This window comes from Rhopalosiphum padi, chromosome 2 (assembly GCF_020882245.1).
Source record: "Rhopalosiphum padi isolate XX-2018 chromosome 2, ASM2088224v1, whole genome shotgun sequence".
Classification (NCBI taxonomy): Eukaryota; Metazoa; Arthropoda; class Insecta; order Hemiptera; family Aphididae; genus Rhopalosiphum; species Rhopalosiphum padi.
Window position 1 is genome coordinate 27185250 of NC_083598.1, and position 22774 is coordinate 27208023.

The window sequence follows — 22774 nt, forward strand, 5'->3', positions numbered from 1 at the left end:
TCTCAGGTTTTTAAAGTTGAGTAATTGTATATTCTAATCGTGATATATAATCATATTATTATATTTATTAGGTACTTAAATGTATTTTAATTTTTAACAAACCATATTATATTTTTTAATATAGCCGAAAAGAGGATACGATCTTAGTGTATCTGAAATGCCTATATAATGCGCCGTGTGATCATTATTATAATATAATTATTTATTATTAAAGTAAACACGCTTATATTTATATTGTAACTAGAAATATGTATATACAAAACACAGGAAAATCGACATACGCCAGTAGTGTACTTAAATTGTTTATTATTATATTTAAATTGTTATAATACATCAATGTAAGTATTTCATAATACTTTATAAATGTACGAAACGTTCAGTAAGTTAACATAATATAGTAGGTGTTACAATTTCAAGAAAATATATATATATATATTACGTTCACATACCTGATAAAGTTAATGTTTTTATTGAATAATACAACTACTATTTTATTCTCGAAATAAATCTGTACTAGATAAAATTGATTTTGATGGTATAATACTACTATTTAAATACAAAAAAATTATCAAGTTAACTATTTTTTTTTGTCTCGATAAACACATTTAAATGAGTTTTATTATAATTAAACATTCGACATTTATTGAAAACATTAGTAGATTGTGTATTAATTTAAATGCCTGATCGTTGTAGCATCTGATGGTTAAAATGTAGAGAAATAAATAACTAAATAACTAGAATATAGCTGGAATAGAGTTTTTTATTACATGTTAAACATAATGCAGACATTTCGTTTTAAAAGTTAATCTAGTGCACCTACAATATCGCTCATATTAAATATATATATCTGGTTTCTAATCGTAATTCACAGGTCTGAAATCAAATTTAACCAATAATAATTAATGTTACATTTCCTACGAGTAAATGCAATATGTCACTTTGACGGTGAACACATTATATGTACTTACGCATAATACATACTAGTTTCTAATCGAAATAATTAAATATTTAATTAGTTGAATGCCATTAAATAGACGTGTGTAAGACAATATCGCCTCTCTGGGTTTAAGTTTAAAACTAACGTTAAAACAATAATGTCAATAAATAAAATGTGTCAACTACTGTGAAACCAGATGGAAACGACAATTTATAATCGACAGGCAAAAATGTTAGGTCTTCTAAGACGTAAGAATTAAGTATTGGCTGACATCTTGAGTTGAAAATATTAACAAGTTTCTACAAAATCGTAACATACAAACACAATAATTATAATACTACTGCGCGATAATAGATATTTTTGCGCTCATTTTAATTTAGTTACAAATAAATAATAAAAAATGAATAGTTCTTCCTTTTTAAATTTTGAGTTAAATAAGAAATGTAATGGTTTTACAAAGATTTTTTTTTCTATATTTTTTTGTACACACTTAGTTGATAGAAGAAGTTCTTCATAAGTTTTAAGTGGTTGTATTTATATATATATATATGTATATCGATCGAAAATCTAATCTGGTTGATACTTTGAAGAGGTCATTCTTTGATTTTTTTCAATACATCTTCCTAAGCGTTAGAAAGAACTATACAAAAGTGTTGAAAGAAATAGTAAGACAGTGTAATTGTAACTAATGTATGTACTAAACCACTAATAATAATTGTATCGAAATTGATGCGTTGATTGTCACTTTAAAACTTAAATTAGTACAGTTCGTGAATAAATGTTGAACCCTTAAATATTTAGTTTGACGTAGAAAATAACGAATCATTTTTGATTACTATTGTTTTGTTTAAAAACTAAATCTCGTGTAATTAAAAAAGTTAAATTATATATTTGCTGACAGAAAACGACGGAGTCAATTAGGTACTATAAAAAATGTTTATGTTAATTTAGTTTATATATAGATTAGTTTTAAAAATGTTTCTTTTTAAGTAGGTATACAATATTTTGGTTTTTCATTTTACAACAATTAATCAACAAATAAGTTTAAAATAAATTATGTTTCTTAATAATATTTAAGATTATTATAAATCGTAATGTTTAAAGTTAAATATAGAGGTTAAAAAGTATTCTAACCACCTTTTGAAATATCTGCGAAACAACTAAACAGTAGAGAATTTTCCCCTTCGCGTCACAGTTTGTATTTAAGCTGAGAGTTAAGGGATGCGGAAAATGTATACATATACTTCAAGTTATGTACAACAGTGCAAAGTTGTTTTATATTTAGGTAAAAGTAAAGGGAAAAAATAACGTCGAGTTTCTGACAAGAAATTACATCTGGATTTTTCATAAATAAAAAAAATCGCCGATTACCCATAAAACAAAACTCGGAATGCAAACCGCATTTAAAACGAATGTTTATGGAAATATTCGACATTTATATTTCTACTATTTTATTTGTGTGAAATGCTATCTCAAAAATTTTTTATCGGGTCACTATTGCTCAAGGCCATTAAAACGAACGTGATTTATCGGAGTTGTATAATTCTTTATTTTTATTTATTTATTTTCCAGATACATATTCTTGGCCATATATACGGCCGAAATGGTTATCAAAACCATATCAAAGGGATTTATACTAAATAAGTATACATACTTACGGAATCCATGGAACTGGCTGGATTTCATCGTCATCACGTCGGGCTATGCAACCATCGGCATGGACGTCGGGAATCTAGCCGGGCTACGTACTTTTCGCGTACTCAGAGCTCTGAAAACCGTATCCATAATGCCAGGTAATACTTTCCGTTTACATGAAATGATATTTGATATTTTCGTGTAATCTTGTTGTGCATACATAAAAATCCAGTCATTATTGGCCGTCATTTCTTTGAATAATAATATTCTTGAATTACATGGGACACAGATTTTTTTTCATCATAGCTGATTTCAAAATTAATTTAATTTAGATTTTAATGTACATATTTTGAGCTGCAAAATTATGTTATAAAACACTGAAATAAGTTGTTTTATTTATTATTCAGTATTGCATACTAATATTACTAGTATTATGCTTAATCGTATAATAATTACATTATTTGTTTTTGATACGATAAAAACATCTAAATGAATAAAAATAATTTAGTAAAAAGTTTAATTTAAATTATTCATTGATGATAAAACTTTACTTCATTTACTGTTTGATGTTATATATTTACACACTAAACAGTTTAAATCATTTTTTTGTAATGTATCCATGTAGGGCATACCGTTCAACAAATACTAAATGAAATCTAAAAAATATATTTAAGTTAGTGTAATGTATTTAGAAAAATAGCTTACAATAACTGATTAAATTTATTTTTTGTTTAAAGTTCATCAATATTTTATTGAATTTCGAATATTGTAAAATATTTATTGTTCCAACACATGCTAAAACTTATTTTGCTGCTTTACACTGCATTGTAAATTATAAAACATTTTATTTAAACTAAGTAAAATTTGTAATCCAATAATAGTAAAAATAAATTTAGTTGAAAATTAAGAGAAATAAATAAAAGTAAAGATAGAAATACGTTTAAAGGTAGTAAAGAAAAATGTATTATCGAGAAATATATAAACTTGAAATATTAAAAGTTGTAAGAACTGATAAAATGCTTAGAAAATTCAAATAAAATTTACATTTTATAGGTATTTAAAGTGTCTAGAAATACGATTTTATTTGAGTACGCGTTAAAAACAAAATATGCCGAAATTATCACAATGTTTATGGCAGTTCCATCAAACTATTTGTCGACAACCTGTTTAATACATATGTAATTTAAAAATATACATTCATGTTCCTATACAATTAAACGTACAAATTATACACTTAACTCTTAGATCTACCAATATTAAATAAATAAATTAGTAATTCCTAAGTAATAAATTATAATTGCATTTTTTTTTACGTCATAATGTTTTTATATTTATACTTTAACTATAGCAAAATATAGGAATATTGCAAATATTATGATAATATATAAATAGTGGGGTCATAGTTTTGGACTCCCTTCCTGGAATTTTTAATAGAAGAAACATTTTAGTGGTGAATATAAGCTAAAATACAGAGTAATATGTAAGAATCTATACTAAAAAAATGTTCGACCTCTTCCCCCCGGCATTTTTTTTTCAGTTGCAGCTTTGCCAGAATTCATAATAATATTTAGCTAGTCATTATTACATTTAAAAATACCTTAATATATAAAATATATTGTATTGATAATACAAAATTGATACAGTATTAATGATCAATATTATCATGAATAGTTCAACCCCTTAATTTGATTATTTATATGTTTTTATTTTATAAATAATTGTGCTTTATTTGAATCAAAATATTTAAACTGTCAAAGTATAAAATAATTGTTACATAATATTCTATACTACAATCTTACTGTAAATATTTTTTACCTCAATAATGAAATGGTTAAAGTATGTATTTATGATAATTTATTTCATTTTTCGCAACACAAACACGCATAACTCAATTATCTTAACTGCGTTTAACTTTTATTCTAAAACTATAAATTTAAAATTCAATATATTTCTGAAAAAAAAATTTCAATTAAACTTTATTATTAAATTTATTATATTTTACACAAATTTAGAATTTGATACCTAAAGTGCTTACTTTTCCTAAAGTTTTTTATTATTATTATTATTATTAATACAATTAATTATCAAAATATTTATTTAATTATTGAAGTTCATTTTTTAGTAGAAAGCAATTTTATTCTCGGAGAATTTATAGTTGATCGATGTATATTTCTAACATTAATTTACTATTTTATTTTATTGCATACATTTCGTTAAAAAAAAAAAAAAAGTTACATTATTAGTTAATAACTTATTATAAAAAAAAGTAACTTTCTTCAATTAATGTTTTCAATAATATTTTACGTAGATCGATAAGCGTTATTTTAAAATATTTATTTAAAATTGCTTATACTTTCCATGTGCTTTTTTATACAATATAAAATAAATAAAACATCAAAGTGATTTAAACTCAATTTATAACTTTTAATTTAATCCGCGATAAATACGTGTATTTAAACTACAAAATGGCTTACAAATTTATCAAGGATTTTAAATCTAATTTTCACTCGATTTATTTAAGTATACTATTTGGAAATAAAAATCAACACTCAATTAACGGACCAGTTTATGAATAAATAGATACCGTGAATGATTTTTAAATAAAAATAATTTATTATATTAATTTAATTAATTTCAAGCAGGTACATACATCCAATTTTTTTAATTAATAAATTAAATACCAACTAACTCATTCTTATTATTTAATAATATTCTTTGAGTATTTTTGGATATTTAATCTGAGCTTAAATGTGTAGATTGTATAATAGGAAAATACAGTTAATTAAATTAATAACAATAGTATTATACTATGTAATTTAACTAAATTAATTGTATAAAACAAGTCAAAAAGTTTAAATTGTTATCTTCGTAGAAATTAATTAAATGTTTATAAAATATGTATTTATGTGTAAGTTTAGATAAGTAGGAACTAAAAATATAAACATAGTTTAACAAAAAAATAAAAATATAGGTTCATATTAACTAAGAAATTATTCTCTGAACGCTACTGATTTATTTTTTATTACTTTTTTTTTTTATGTTAAAAATTCAAATCATTTTCAAATTAGTATTTTTCAACCTATTATACTGACAATTGACATCGTTGTAATATAATATCGTCAATGAAACTGTAACTACTAATACAAAAAATAAAAATGAAAAATAAGAACATGACACACAATGAAAAGTACATTAGTGTTACATCGCAAAATAAGAATTACCTAATGTAAAACTCTTATTGCCATAGATTTTTATATTAGGTAATTTTGTCTATATTAGTTTATAAAAATAATATCTGTAAACTTTAAAACTGTGATTTCTAAGTTTATTTATTTTTTATTAATTTCCTTTATTTAACATAATATAAATTCATAGTTATTAAACAATTCCATCAAGTTTTTTTTATGGAATAGCTTGTGGAAGATCTATGTTTTGTATATTATTTTATAAAAACTTACTAGCAATGTTTATAATTTATGAAAGTAGATACCTAAAAATCAAAAGACATTTATATTGATTTATTCGCTCTTTTATATTAACCTAACCATCATTTTGGTCTCTTATTAAAATGATTTAACAATGAAAGCAAATAAATTTTTGAAAAATGCTGAATTTACAAACGCTGGTTATTACGGACAATAGCTATTATAGTTTCCGCTGACCGTCCCCATCGCTTAAAAACTTTCAGACATTATCATTACCGGTATAACTTTATGGAGTGAAAACTTTCGTGTGGTGGAACACAATCGTGTACGGAACATCCTTGTTTTTCAAATGTCCGTTATCTCCGTAAACATGGCGTAGCTTGTTTTCCTGTATACATATCATAGACAAACGTTGTTTGAACAAGTAAAACAACAATGCAAATTATACACCTTTTCTCAAATAGTGAACCAAAAATTAAGCAAACAACAACAAAAATACCAATCCCAAATAAATATGTATAGGTATATATTGTTAATTAAAACGTAGTGTACTTGTATTATACTTGCACATTTTTTATACATATAAATATATTTTTTAAACGTTATTATGAGTATTGATAATTACCTCAATACAAAATAAAAAAGTATAATATTGTACTGGAATATTACATTTGTTTAATATGTTAAGGAAAACAATATTTTATACTAATCTTCCGAAAGTTACAATTGATTTAAACTGCGATATTTATTATTTATTTTTTAAAATGCCTTTGCAAAATGATAAAATGGTTTTCTAAAAATGTCGACTTTAAAACGTTAAAGTTTATACAATTATCGTGCCCGTAGTATATAAATATTTTAAATTTGGATATGAAAAGGGTGGTAGGGAAATTATTTTATACCCCACGTATTTTCACTGCACCACTCCGCGTCATTAAACTTTAAATGCTTATAAATAATAAACTATTTTTTTAATATTTTACATTCATGCATTCAAATGTTTAGAAAAATATTCCGTTACTGAATTTTATAATATTAAAAGTAGAAGTTTGTGTTTAAAATTCTATATATGATAAAAAGATTGGGAATTTGGCACTCATCTCTTTACACTCACCTACTGGGTAGTGATGTTTTACATAATTTTAAATTTGAAAGAAGTCAACGAATTTAAGTTACTTTTAAATGTATTTGATTAAAATCACGTTTGCTTGCATTTTTTTTTTTTTTTTTACTGTTTTATGTTAGTATTTTCATCAGACATTAGAAATTAGAAATAAAAATTAAAATAAATACATAAAAAAAAAAATTTTAAAAAATGTTCTTTATAAAATATCAGTTTATGAGTTTGAAATATCTTTTGGTAAATTCTATTTTGTAATAAATTGAAAATTTGCTAAAATAAATTTAAGTCTTTAAAAATATCTAGTATAGAAATAAAAATTGAATTGAAGGTTTCTAAAAATATATTTGTGCGTATAAAATGGTACGAAATAATTCATACGTAGGTAATAATGAAAATGAAAAATACGTAACCAACGCTCCGTGGATGTGTATAGTAATATAGCTACCAATACTATCCTCATGTAAGATTCATATGTTCATAACTTTGATTTATTTATATTTGTACTAAGTTACTTTGAAATATTTACTATGATTCCTTTTCTGAACTTAATTGTTTTTTATTAATAAATGTTTTTTAGATTTAATTAATATTAGATTTTAAGTATATTAAAAGATTTTACACATAAAAATATAAAATATCTTAATTTTATTATATAGGTACTTTTACCTATAAATTCTTTAAACCATTTGTTTTGTATTTTTTCGAAATACATTTACATTTCTTACATTTGTAGTATTTTACACAGAATGGTTCTCAGTCGACTTAATATATCATAATATTTATGTTGACATATACACTATTATACATAATTAATTTAAATGGTATTTGTTATAGTTTTTTTTTAGTAAATAGTTTTAAAATTTTTCATAACATCAAAACTTACTAAATTTTGATATAATAAATAAAATATTGAATGTTATTGTTTAGAAATTTTGGTAATATTGCTATCATAAGTAAATGGTCGGAAGGAAAATACCATCTATACGTGTGTATAGGAAATGTAGAAAGGAAATTATTGAAATACATATAAAGGAAATAAGATTACACCTACAGAGACAGTTATATTATCAAGGACGAATTAAATCGTTGTATAAGATAAAGATAAGAAAAATGATTGTAATATATAATAGTTGATGAGTATTAAAAAATAAAATGATGTGTCTTACGGCAATCAGCAAGATAATTAGGGAAAAATAGACATTTTTACGCAAAATCAATTTTCAATTTTAATTATTTCGTTATAACTCAAAAATATTTGTGGAGACTGACATTTTTAACAAAATAATTATACTTTATTATACGCAATGTCGTAACGATATCATAAAAATATTTAAATTAATTAAACTATTGCACATTTATGCCGTATTACTAATAGTTAAATTATTATAATTCATAGAAATATACTTAGACACTGAGTAATACAGGCTGACATGCCATTTCCACTCAGAACTGTTTTTCGTACCTACGTAATGATTTATCATTAAAGTCATATAATTGACACATCCATTACAATGACCTACTGGATTATTATGTGGTACATTCTATACCTCCTGTTCAATAGAGCAGTTACCTGCTTGCCAGTTTTTTTTTTTAATATTATTATATTGTTTCAACTGTACGCTAATTATATTTCTGGTCATATAAAATCGTACTTTAAAACAAATTGTAATAATAAATAACTACAATATGTCTGTAACTTGGTTTTACATTCAGATATTCTATGGCAACAACGATTGTTTTATTCATAGACTTTATAATCCATATATATGTACTATATATATTACGTATATTACATATATATTTTTTATTAGAAATAAACTTCAGCATTGATGACCCATTGGCTAACATTTAACATTAATATATTAATATATATATATTTTTTTTACATAATATTAGTTATTATAATAATTTAATAATACATATAAACATAGTACATATTTTAACAGCTAAAATAATTTAAGTTTAAAATAAAGTATAATTCATTTTAGTAAAGATTGTACGTTTGCGTGTAAGTACTCACGTAACTATGGTTACCATGCATATTAACAGTAAAAAAATTTTAAATTAGTAATTTATTATGCCGTTATTGTGACTTCCCCTGTTTTAGATTTTGAGTATGTACACCTAGTCACAAAAAACAATAGAGTTTGTAACAATTTTTTTTTTTATTAATTCTCTGCTTGAGGTAAACCTTTAAACCTCAATGGGCAGTGCAATGTACGTCAATAAAACTGCGTTTGTAAAAGTCATATAAATAACCGTAGAAAATATTTTAACATCTGTTACCTTTTGTTTCCTTGTTTCCTACCCATAATAATATTATATTACATTTTACTTGCATAACCATATTATATTTTCACTATACATAGTATTAAAACTTGAATACTTGATTTGAATATGATGTCCTCAAGACTTGAGTTTATTATTTCGTCAATCCAATGTGTATAAAGTACGACATTAAGAAAATTATTTTAAAACTTTAAACATGCTTAGCATTATGGTTTGTAAGCATTTTTATCACCACGATGGCGTGATGGCCTTCATCATAAATTATTTTTCATACTTTGTAGATAAATGTACAGCGTATAGAATAAGTATATTCATCACAAAAATAAGTGAGACGATAAACTTTTTAATTTAATATATTCTATTGTCAAACTACGAGATCTATCTATCTCTGTGGACGTATGACTGCAGCTGAGCACTTATTCGTTTTTGCAAAATTAATATAGTAACAATTCGGGGATATCGATGCATGCCCTCGCAAAACTTTTGATTAAAAATTATGTAGGTATTGTACTTTCTCGTTGGTTTCAGTGAATGCAAATCAATATATATATATATATGTATTATAATATATAGTACGTATATTGTTTATCGATACCGATAATTTCAACTACCCGTGTATTATAAATTTATAATATAACAAATGAACAGGGCGAACAGGCATATTATGGTGTGACTTGAGACTTTACGTCACAATTCAATATTACATTACTACGGTGGTGGTATGAACTGTTATATAGTATGACAGCAGTAGACGTGTGTAGTTCACACGAAACTGCAGAATTTGACGAATAAATAAACGAGGAAATGCGCGCCAGCATAATATATATTTCCGTCCGCAAGCGGTAAACCAATATGCATTCCTTAACGCGTGGTTAGCCACATTACCCGCCGATATATACAGGTTGATTTACCAAGTATGCTTTTTTTAATTTAATAATGCATTTACCTATTCAATTTCAGATTTTTTGAATGTTTAAATATACGTGCTTAAACAACGGGTTTTTTCCTACTTAAGGAATGTCTTATGACGATAAAAATTTCTGTTTTTTAAATGAAGCTCACCGTTTTTACTGTAAATTATTTAGTACATAATATTAAAACAATTAAAATTTTAACGTATACTTAATTCAAAAATCAAACAAATAGTTTTTTAATTAATCAAATATGTTTATACTAAGAATAAAAATCATTAAAATTAGTTTAATAAAAATATAAAATATGTATGATATTGCTGGATCTAGTGTTTATTTTACTTAGACCATTTTTACAATCAATAATATATTTGGTTGATAGATTAATACGAATTATTTAAAATATTAAGTAATTATAATTATCATATCTTTCAAACCTATTATTATAGAACAATATTATCCTTAATAAATTTAGTTGAATTACTCAAAAACTACTCGTCGAATTTTGATTTTGATGCATAAAGTAAAAACGATGGCTTCTCACTTTAAAAACAGAAATTTGAATCACCACAAGACACCACACTCCTTAGTTTAAAAATTTCATCGTCTTGAAGTATATTTAAAGTTTTAAAAATCGAATTTTGAAATCTGTATTATTAATGAAGACAAAAAGTGGTGAGTATGCTTGATAAATTATAGCCCATATATACATTATACATACAGAGTAATTCTTCCATCGCAGAATTCTAAACTAACCAAACTTAAAAGTTAGAACAAACCTCCCTCTAACTAGGTACTTTTATAGGATAGGGTTGGGTCAGGTTAAGAATATCGAGGGTTGTGAGATAAAAGGATCACCCTAGCTGCTGCATATAATAATATACGACAGCTACAGGGGCGTTTAAGTCGTGTCAGTCGTGCACACAGCGGTAAAGCTGTTTTATTTTCCATCCGCCAAAAACTGTAGTACAGTGTATATATAGTACGTTGACGAGGGGAATAGGTATACGCACTATATTCATTATTCATGGTCGAGCAAGATAACGAAAAAAGTGTCTAGATATACGATACAAGATATTTTTATTTTTGGCATTTAGATACAAGATGAAGTAACACAGAAAAAAAATTTCTAATTTATAGCACTAAAATATTACAGATAACACGAGGTACGTTTAATTTTAATGGACTACTAAATTGTATTTTATTTTTGTTAATTTATCAAAAAGTCAACGACACAAATATTTTTTATTTAAATTTTTAAGAACAGTGTTTTTTATATCATTTATATTTAAAATCTTGACTAAAGTAAGTAAAACAAAATAACAAATTATTTTTCAGATACTTTTACTCGCAAGTTACAAATTAAAAGAAGTAGGTACCTATTGAGTGATTTTTTAATTTAAAATATTTATCCTGTATCGTTTAACTAAAAAGATACATCATGCAAGATATAATTTGTATCTGATGATGTACTAACTGTCCAGTCTTATCTACACGATAAGCAATTTCGGGACTTGGACTGACTTATAGCCTTATAGGCGAACACGATAAAAGTACAACATAATGTAATCAATCTGATACGCGTGTTGGACGGCCCGATAACGGCTTGTCCGATTGAATGATGAACTGTTCATTTTGGTCTGTCGTCTTAATGCATTCGCATTTGTAATGTATTTGCGTACATACCTGTTCTCGGTAATGTACAAAGTAATTAAAGATATATAGCCGAATAGTTCATGAAAAAATAATCGTGTTATTATTGTATTGTGAATTGTATAGTGCAAATGGTGGTGTGGTACCGGAAACTCTCTCATGTAAAAAATGTGTAAAAATATTTTCTTTAGGCATCATTTAAAAAAAAAAAAATAACATAAAATAGCTATAACTGTTATGGTCTACAGTTAAAAATATAAAATAAATAAAAGATAATAGAACGCTACAAAAGTCTACAAGTAGTTTATTGTATTTTTTTTAAGTCAACTTCTAGGTAAACAAATTTAAAAAAAAGTATAGTCCATCAGTAAAAATATTATAATATAATTAATTATTTTATGTTTACAAGAACCCGCGTCTATCAAAAAATGTTTTTAATAATAATTAGAACCAATATTTTTATGTAATGAAGTCAATACATTTTAATTGGATTAAGTTGTTTTATATAGAAACTTTCGACGGTCTTAAAATAATTTTTTATTGATTATACTCAAAATATTAGAAATTAGGTATATTATTAAAATATCAAACATATCACTTATAAATACTTTTCGTTTATGATATAATTATGGATCAATATTGTTTAATATCTTGTCAATGATGTTTATTATTTTATTATATTAGTATTGCATAATATACGATGTATATTATATTATTATAAAATTCATTCGTTTAGGTATCTTGGAAATTATTTTACTCATGACCTAAAATAAAAAATATATACGTTGTATTCTATGAATAATATTGTGATTATCCCATTAAACATTCTACGCACATGTATTTTCTTAAAGTATCACTAAATTATATTTTTTTTCGATTCCCATTGGAGCTATTATTATTTATAATACTTATATTATTTATTTTACTATTATTTTTGATATAAAGAAATTTATTAGACTACAATGTACACAATTTGATTTATTAAAAAAAAAACTTCTACTAAAATAAATGTATAGTTATTAGAATTAATAAAAAATATAAGGGTTTTTTTTTTTAAAAATGTATGAAACATATATAATACTAAATCCATCGGACAAAAGAACAAACTTTGATTTTTTTTTTAACGTAAATAATTTAGATTTATTTAGATTATTAAATCCAAAAGGTATGAAATTGTTGTTAATTTAATAGTCAAGCTATAAATGTTGTATAATATACAGCTATCAAAAATTTAAAATATAACACTACATGTCGGATACAATATTATATAATTATATGGTTGAAAAAAACTATTTAAATAGGTATATTACTAAAGACCCTATCAAAAGTTGCTTTTCTATTTATTGAAAATAATTAAAAAAAAAAAAATTAATTTATTAGTATGCAAAAATTTACTTGGTAGCCAATAGGTACATCAATAAAAATTGTATTTCTATCCATCTAGATTCTAGACCTATCTAATAATTCGGTGAATAATTAATTTTGAATAACAATACAAATGTTTTATTTTAATAATGTATTAATGACTTTATTTTATTCTTATTTTTGAAAATTAAAAAAAAAATACTCTTTATATTAAGTTCAATAGATTTTAATAATAATAAAACACGTAGGTACAAATCGTTTTATGAAGTAATTAATCAATACCGTTGGTTGATTATTAATTTTATATTAATTATGTATACATTTATACAGGTATTTGGATAAATAAACCAATTTTAATAACTAAATGATTATTCTATAGTTTACCAATTTATCATTTATGACGTTTTATATATTATTATACAGGTCTCAAGACGATCATCAACGCTTTGTTGCACTCCTTTCGTCAATTAGCTGAAGTCATGACACTGACCATATTTTGTCTAATGGTATTTGCTCTGTTTGCGCTTCAAGTGTACATGGGTGAATTGCGGAATAAATGTGTCATGATTAACGAAGACAATGTGAATTGGCTAATGTAAGAACAATTATTAATTTATAGAATAAAAGATTTTTAACTTTAACAACTAAAACAATAGTGTTATTATTAATATTTGTATAATCGATTTTAATTTTAATTTTAAAAAGTTGACCTACATACATTATTAATATTATTACCTAAAAAATATGGTTGATAGTCAAAAAATATTCCAAGTAAACCAACAATTAAATTTAAAATAACATATTAAACATTTTTGTAATTAAACTATTATAGTTCAATTATCAATATTCATTGAAATTCTCAACCTATCAAATGCATTATATATCAAATAACTTTGCTATGATAAGTAATTCAAATTTAAAATAACAAAAAAATATTGGCAACTTTTATATTAATTGTTTTAACTTAACATAGAATGCCTAATAACACTATCCGTTGTATAAGATAATACCACGAAATATTTCAAATATACATTATATATGGAATCTGCTAAACTTATTATTTTTACTGTATAATACGTATGTGCCATTTGCACAATGTATAATATTATGCGAAAACAAAAATTTAATAGTTGATTATTTTATACTTTTATTACATTTATGTTTTGATGATGGGATATGTTTACGGTTGTTACTCTTGAATCAAAAAAGTAAATATCACGGTTCAGGGATAGTACTTGCCAAGAGGCCATAAATCCAGTGCAATTGAACATTTCAAAGAAATAAGATTCAGTGAAATATAGTGTTTTTGTAAATATGTCCACAACAATAGAATGAAAATAAATAACATCCGAATGAGTAAAAGGCATAATACTAAGGAAACAGACAATAGTGATTTTTTTCTCTGGGTGTCCATTACATTTTTTTTTTGCTCGTATTATTTATTTATTTTTTTTGTTCTTTAATTTCGCGTCGTCATCATAGTCTTTTGCACCACACAAAACAAAATAAAAATACTAGGCCATTTTATGTTTATAATTGAATAATAGTGGAAAAAATTCATAAAAATGTTTTAACTATGATATTTTGTTTGAAACTAGAAACTGAAAATTAATTTCGATATTACAACTTTTAGAATGTTATTACAAAAAAAAAAGTTATAATAATAAGCTAATCAACTTTTTAATACATTAATTTCCAATTAAAATTTAAAATTATAAAATAACTGATCGTTGTATTGTTACAAGAATTATTTTTTTTTAAACAACCAGTATACAATCACAAAAATAATATGGAGAAAAATTCATTATTTCAGGTCAATACAATTATTTATTCCAAAATCACTCCAGTACAGAATTTAAAATCGAACTTTATTATATGACGTGTTAAAATATGAATTAATTTTATAGCGAATACATTTTAAACATTATTTATATAAGTTTATTTTAATTTTATAAATAAAGTATCGTCGTGGTTTATCTTGAGTATCCGAATATTTCGTATTTATAGACTATAGTGTTTTATTAAATGTGCTTAATTAATATTGGCATCAGAGTAATAGCGAAACCTATATTTCATCACTAAACTCTAACATACTTAATGAACCACCCACGTCTATTAGCTTTATATACTTGTAAACCCTTATAAGTACATCGAATAAAAACAATACAACCGTGGAAGATAAGTTGGATCCAGATGTTGCATTACACAAACGGTTCCCAAAATAAATTTCAAACTATGATAAAAAGAAGACCACTATAACGCTATTGCACACTACATAACTAGCAGAGGTTGGAAATCGGCATTTGGGTCTATAAACCCGATTTTCTTTTTTACATTATTCTACACATGTTTTATAAAAATCTTTGAAAAACGGCGTAGGACGTGAAAACAGATAATATATTGTTAACGTCTTTTTTTACAACTATTCCATTATATCAATGTTTGTTTATTTTTCATCCGCAAGATTATATTATTATTTATTACCAATAATTCGATTTATATTATATTGGTTTTGCAGTTCACATAAAATCTACATCACAAACATAATAATTATTGTGTTATTAATTTATTATACATTATTTCAAATGTATACAATATTTATTAACCTACTGTTATTCTGTTATTTGTATAAAATTAATTTACCATAGTGCCCCTGCACAGGTAATCGATTTTATTTCGAATTCGTATTTTTAATTAGAAACAATATCTCATTAAAAAAACTATTATTGTTAGCTTATTTCCTGTAAACACTCGTTACATTTAAATGTAAAATGTGCATTAGTCTTATCATACATCACATTTTATGTGTTATTTGAAACTTTAGTATTCTTAAGTAAGCTAATACGTCTGAAGATAATGCCAACCTAACGCAATGTCCTTATTTGTTCTACTATTATTTACACATTATTTCCCCTTCAGGTTAACCCGTTTAATAAACTCGATCCGTTTTGTTTGCGTATCGTTTTCGTATACCTACTGTACATACACCGCACACCGCACTCGCCCACCAAGAAACTGCGAAATGTACCTTTGGCGATTTATGGTTTTTAATCTCTGGGGTTTCAATTTTCTGCGTTTCCTGTGCATATTTTTTTATCTTCTCTTTCTTTACACTGTTTGTATTTCAGATGGATAAATAAAGAGCAAAACTGGCTGTCGGACAACGAAGGAAACCCAATGCTATGCGGCAACGTGACTGGGGCGAGGTGAGAAAAGCAAATTAAATATTTCAAAGATTCGTACACGCAATTTCACTTCGGGGGGTTTTAATGTGCCATTATAAAACTAATCGTTCAAGTTGAATGGTTAGATGGCAGAGGTAAGTTTCTTTGGTACATGATTTTTTTACGTACACCAGGCCCAATTCCATTTTCTAAGTAACATAAATTTCCATTATGAACAATGCACATAATATATTAGAAAGAATAATAACAGTCAAAGTAAAAAACACAAAAATAACAAAATTATATAGAAAAATATAAAAACAATCACGTCAATAATCAAACCGTAGACACATATAATATATAGCTATTTTAATTGTGATTACACATTTGTATATTTAATCGAATTGCGATAGAAATATTAAATCCGATTCGAATATGTGTGTATTACTCGCACAAGTCGATGGACAGAAATTGTATAATAATTGTCATATTCTCATATTATGTACCTACCTATAATATTTGATGATAATAAAATAGATAATTAATAGATAAACCTTTATTAATGTAAAACTTATTTTAATGGATAGCGTGCTTTAGTAGAATTATATTACTCAGTTAGTTTATTGTAAAGTTTATTGGCAGTTCCTTATTACCGTTGTTTTCAGACATTGCCCAGTTGGTTACGTGTGCCTTGGCGTTGGCCCTAACCCCAATCACGGTTACACGAATTTCGACAATTTCCTGTGGTCTATGTTGACTACGTTCCAGCTAATTACACTAGACTATTGGGAAAACGTCTACAACATTGTAAGTACTTTTGTAAAATAATGCCTTTTAATATTTTCAGTTGAAATAAAAACAACATAAGAAGTGTACATTTTACTATCTAATAATACTATGTACATAATTTTATATTACGTGTTATTTATTATATACATCATACGCATAACCGTTTCCCATTTGTCTACAATAGGTATATTTATGTAAAAAAAACTCAAAACATACATACTGATCATAACTACAAATTTTGAATAATTCGTAACTTTATTAATCCATAACAATTATTGAAACCTTAAAATAAAAAATCTCAATTTTATTGACCACTAAGACGAATCATGTAAGCTAATAGAATAACAAAGACTAAAGTAAGTTTAAAGCTTATAATCATGAATATTACATTTGAAGATATTTTGGAAAGTCTTAGGTACTATAAAAAATTGTATTTGTACGAACACAAAACTTTGTTACATTGGGTTAGAGTGTTAGACAATGAAAATAAACAGTAAGTTTTGATCCCATCGTATTTTAAAGATGATTAAAGAATGTCTATGCGTATCTGATGGTGAACTTTACAAATCAGTCAATGAGTTTAAAAATAGTTCGAATCCATATTTTAATACTTGATAAATATTAATGTAAAGAATAAAATATTATAAATATTGACATGCACATATTATTTGTATATAGTCCGTAATAAATTCACAATGGTAATATTCCAAGAAAACTACATAGTACATAATATATTATGCATGTCTTCTATAAAAGGCAATGAACTAGCTGGAATCATATCAAAAAGGTCTTGGCGAATGCGTTGTATAATGATTCGGCTAGACGAATTATGTATGGTTTATTACGCAATAAAGTCTGTCGAGATACATTTTACGGACATTAACACCAAAGGTTTCAACAAGTTGATGATTTCAACTTTAATACGACTTTGTCTGAGCAATAAATATTGAATTATATAACAGTTTTAAAAGCTACTTATTTTCTTAAATTTTTATCATTCAAATGAATAATTTTTATTTAAAATTATTCTAATTAAAGTTGTTTTCGTTGTTATAGACAGTAATGAAAATAATCAAATAATAATTTATAACTTAACTAGGACATAATTTTAATGAAACAATCTACCTAATCTATTCGATTTTCTATCATTAAATTATTCTTAATTTAACATTAATATAATTGGTTGAGAATTAAATAAAATTAAATATTAATCTTAATTTATTATATACCTACCATAAAAGTTGTATACTTCTATGAAAGTTTTTAGAATATTTAATTGATTATATAAAAGTAATCTATTAATTAGATGTAATTTTAAAATTTAATTTTATGAATTGTATAGACTATAGATACACTTTTATTTTAAAAAAAAAAAAACAAACAACTTAACAAATATAATATTTCCTCGATTATTCAAAGTCAGAATAAATTAAATTTATTATTTAGTAAATAATTATAAGAACTTATCAAATCATATATTACTTGCCCAAACAATGAAAAGGAGCAATGGCGTAACTTTCGTAAAATCCTTTTTAGCTAATTATTATAAAGCTAAATTTTTCAAATTTTTGAAGTCTATCATTATATTTTTCACTCCATTATTCTTTGAGATACGCAGAGTGAAAAGGTTCATAAATTAATATAATTTATATAAATTAAATATTGTTAATATAAAAATAATTTTCTTTTAACTCACTATTGAAAGATAAAAAAATGATTAAACTAATGAAATTATTATTCTTTTATAATGAAAAGGTACTATATTTAAAATAATTAGTGCATTTGTAAATAAATCGATGATGACAATGAAGATTATTTGTTATACAGTAAATGATAAGAAATATTTATTATTTTCGGAATTTATGTTTAAATATTGTTAATGATTAAGGGTTCTACATCAGTTTGTTCACCTTAAAAAGACATTAACTCAATTTATTCACATTTAAAATACTATATATTATAAAGAATCGTTGAAAATTAAAATTAATAATTAATAAATATTTCCTTATAAGTTTATTTGATAAGAAATCGATTTAATTGTATGATTGAATTTTGAACTTCAAAAATTTTAAACTTTTAACTTTAAAAATTTCAAAACCGACATATAAAATATTTAAAGTTTTAGTTCATGTAATATAATTAATTATTTATTAATATTGGTAATCAAGATTTAGATTTATGTTAGTTATTGTATCGTTGATTATTCAAACGTTTTTAAAACACATCGATATTATTAAATACAAACAAGAATATATTATATTATAATACATGTTAAGTATTAAACTTCATTTACTGAAAATTATTCCCGTTTGTTGTTGCCTGCCAATACAATGCGAACTACAACAATAATCACCATAAAACAATTCTGATTATCTGTGACGCGTACAAAATATAAATTCAAACCACGCATTTAAAATGTATTTAAACCGGAATATTAATATTACCGACTGTTTTTAATACATCAAAAATACAAGAAGCAGTAGTGAAGTCGTTTGCCGTTTCCCGAGGCTAACGCACAACACTGTACCGACTTCCGTTACGCGTTATTTAGGTCACGCGACGCTTTTATAATATAAAATACCACGTCCATAAAAACTTTTCTGAAAAGGGATTTGTTTCGCCATCGCATCGACACTCCATCGATTCAAGTGTGTGTTTACCGGTTGTTTCAGGTGTTGGCAACGTGTGGCCCGATGAGTGTCATATTTTTCACGGTGGTGGTGTTCTTCGGTTCGTTCTACCTGATCAATCTGATGTTGGCTGTCGTCGCCCTGAGCTACGAAGAAGAAGCGGAAATCACGCAAGAGGTACGATGATGGAATTTTTATTATTATTATTATTATTTTTTGTATAAATCTTTATTGAAATATAAAATATTATAAAAAAATAAAATGTAAACTGACGATGGTATGTGTTCCGGGTAGTGATGCACATCATAGTTGTGATTTTACGAACATTGTACGAGTCTGAAATATGTATATCAAAAATAAACACACTGCTACCGCTTCAGGCAATGCCCGAGGAAAATGGGAATACGAAGTTGTAAAAAAATTCACACGTTTTCCTATTCTTATTTTCTTCTTCTTTTTTTCTCTTTGCTCGCGCTGCACTAGTGTTTTTAATCCTCGTCGTCAAGCAGTGTATAGGTAAAACGTATACAAAACTAAGCCTTGGTGTAACAGAAATGCCTACATGGAGCGCTGTGGCATGAAATATATACGAACTGACAAAAAATATCTCTTTAAAAACTCGACGCGCCCGCTGTGGCTTTTGCTTTTTAAATCCACAACGAGAATATATCTTCGAAACTATATTTGAACTTTTTTAGTGGTTTAAGTTTCTCTTTAACTTTGAGTTATTACTCACATAACTATTGCATATAACTGTATGAAAAATCTTAAGTTCCTATTACATATTATACTACTGGTGTTCATTGAAACTCGGCTCACTATACTTTATTTTTTATTGAACTAGAAATTGATTTCCACTAAAAACAATTTAAGTATTAAACTCTTTGAATGTTTTAAGTTATCAAAAATAAAACGACTATAAAAAATACCCTAAAAAAATATTGTTAATAGTAATCAGAGTTACTCGACGTTATATAGTCTATGCAGATAGACATTCATTTTTTTCCGACATAATTTCTTCCCACATTAGGTTAACCCTCTATTACTTTAATTTCCTTTGATAATAATACTAAATCGATAATTTAAATATTAATTTACTTTAAAGATGAAACATTAGTTCCATAATAAAGAAAATCTTAATAGCTAAATTTAGTTTAATAAATTATTATTAATAGAAACTAAGGTTATAATAAATATTTCATTATACTTTAACTCGAGTGAAAGCTAGGTAATAATTGCTATAGTTCAACATAAAATATGATATTCACATTTAAAGTAGGTACTCAATTGTACAAATAAATAGTTATTTAGATACTAGTTAAATGTAAATTTAAATCAAATAATTTTATTTAAAATGTAAATAATTACAAATATGATATAATATTATATTATCATAAATTAAATAAAACCTAAAATTATAAAATCAGGCAAATAATTCAGATTTAATATTATAACGTAATCATAAAAATTGAAATTATTAATTAATAATAAAAAATGTTAAAAATGTGTATTAACTTGTATATTAATTGGTTTAAATTTATTTGCTAATATTTTGTTGGTGTTTTATTTAAAAAATAATACTTTAATAATTTATTACGAAAATCAATATAACAAATATAATAAATACGATATATTAATGTAATATGGGTGGAATTCGTGCGTACTAAATTCATATAATTTAATATTGGTTTATAGTTAAAGTATTATACTAACATATTGCAGTTTATACTTGAATTATTTTTTCAATTAATACCTATTTATACATTTTTTCTATATACTTGTTATTTGAGTTAATATTCATTTAAATAAATTATAATTCAATAACACTTTAAAATTAAAAAAATGTTTACATTTTGAATTACGACTTTTTAATAAAATATTTTATTATTATTTAAATTATTCTTAAATTTAGTCAATGATTATTAGATTTATATTATTTAATTATAAAGTTTCTGTACACTATCTTGTGCAGACATTGGTAATTCCAAATTCGAAAAAAAATGTGATTACAATGCAGAAAATTTAGTAACTTTAATAATTTCCTACAAATCTTTTGCAGTTATGAGTTCAGTTCAGTGGCTATATTGTTATAAACTATGTCATTCCAAATTAGTTTTCAGCAAACACTTGTTCAACATATTATTGTGTCCAGTTAAACTATGTGTACGTTGGTGGTGCTAACCTGTCAAGTTACTGAAATTAGTCTGTACATAAATCATTCTAGTATAAACTTGATGCGAAGCATATATATATACACACATAAATTGTGACCACGATGAATAATTAATTTTATAGTATGAAATATTAATAAGAAAAATACTATCCTGTGTAGCACTAAAAAAAATGTATAGGTAGTGCTGAATCTTAAGTAAATAAGTTTTAGTTCTTTCCCAAATATTTTAAGTGTAGTACAGTAAAAAATAAAATAATAAAATCGTAAAATATATTTTTCTTTAATTTATGGAATTCTCGTAGGAATAAAAATAATGTACCAGCCGTCGTAAAATAGAAACGTTACTACCTATTACAATAATTTTAAAATAACATTTATATTGTAATTGCAGAATAAACCATAATATATATTATGCTAGATTTAGCCTATACAAATATAAAATCATATTATTTTATTTTATGCATGTACTGAAATTATATTATAAATTAACTCAATACAATCCATTAGAAATCGGTTATAATGCTGTATCTCTGAAGTGGTTATCTGTGTTAAGTTTCAAATTTTAAGTGCACTTATATGTCTATATTACACTATAACTATATATTTTGTAGTTGCAGAGACTGTAACATGATTTCACATGCAAAATAAATTCCATTCTTTTTAATATTGCTTATATCGAT

General features: G+C 24.7%; 1 protein-coding gene across 4 annotated transcripts in view; it reads left to right on the forward strand.

Moving 5' to 3' along the window:
- Nucleotides 1–22774, forward strand: part of LOC132921278 (sodium channel protein 60E-like) — a 109686-nt gene that overhangs the window by 37744 nt on the left and 49168 nt on the right. For all 4 annotated transcript variants that reach the window (XM_060984210.1, XM_060984211.1, XM_060984212.1 and 1 more), the window contains exons 4-8: nucleotides 2510–2730; nucleotides 13762–13933; nucleotides 16467–16544; nucleotides 17168–17309; nucleotides 19964–20098. In XM_060984210.1, coding sequence (XP_060840193.1) covers nucleotides 2510–2730; nucleotides 13762–13933; nucleotides 16467–16544; nucleotides 17168–17309; nucleotides 19964–20098 — 748 coding nt within the window. The remainder of the gene's footprint in view (nucleotides 1–2509; nucleotides 2731–13761; nucleotides 13934–16466; nucleotides 16545–17167; nucleotides 17310–19963; nucleotides 20099–22774) is intronic.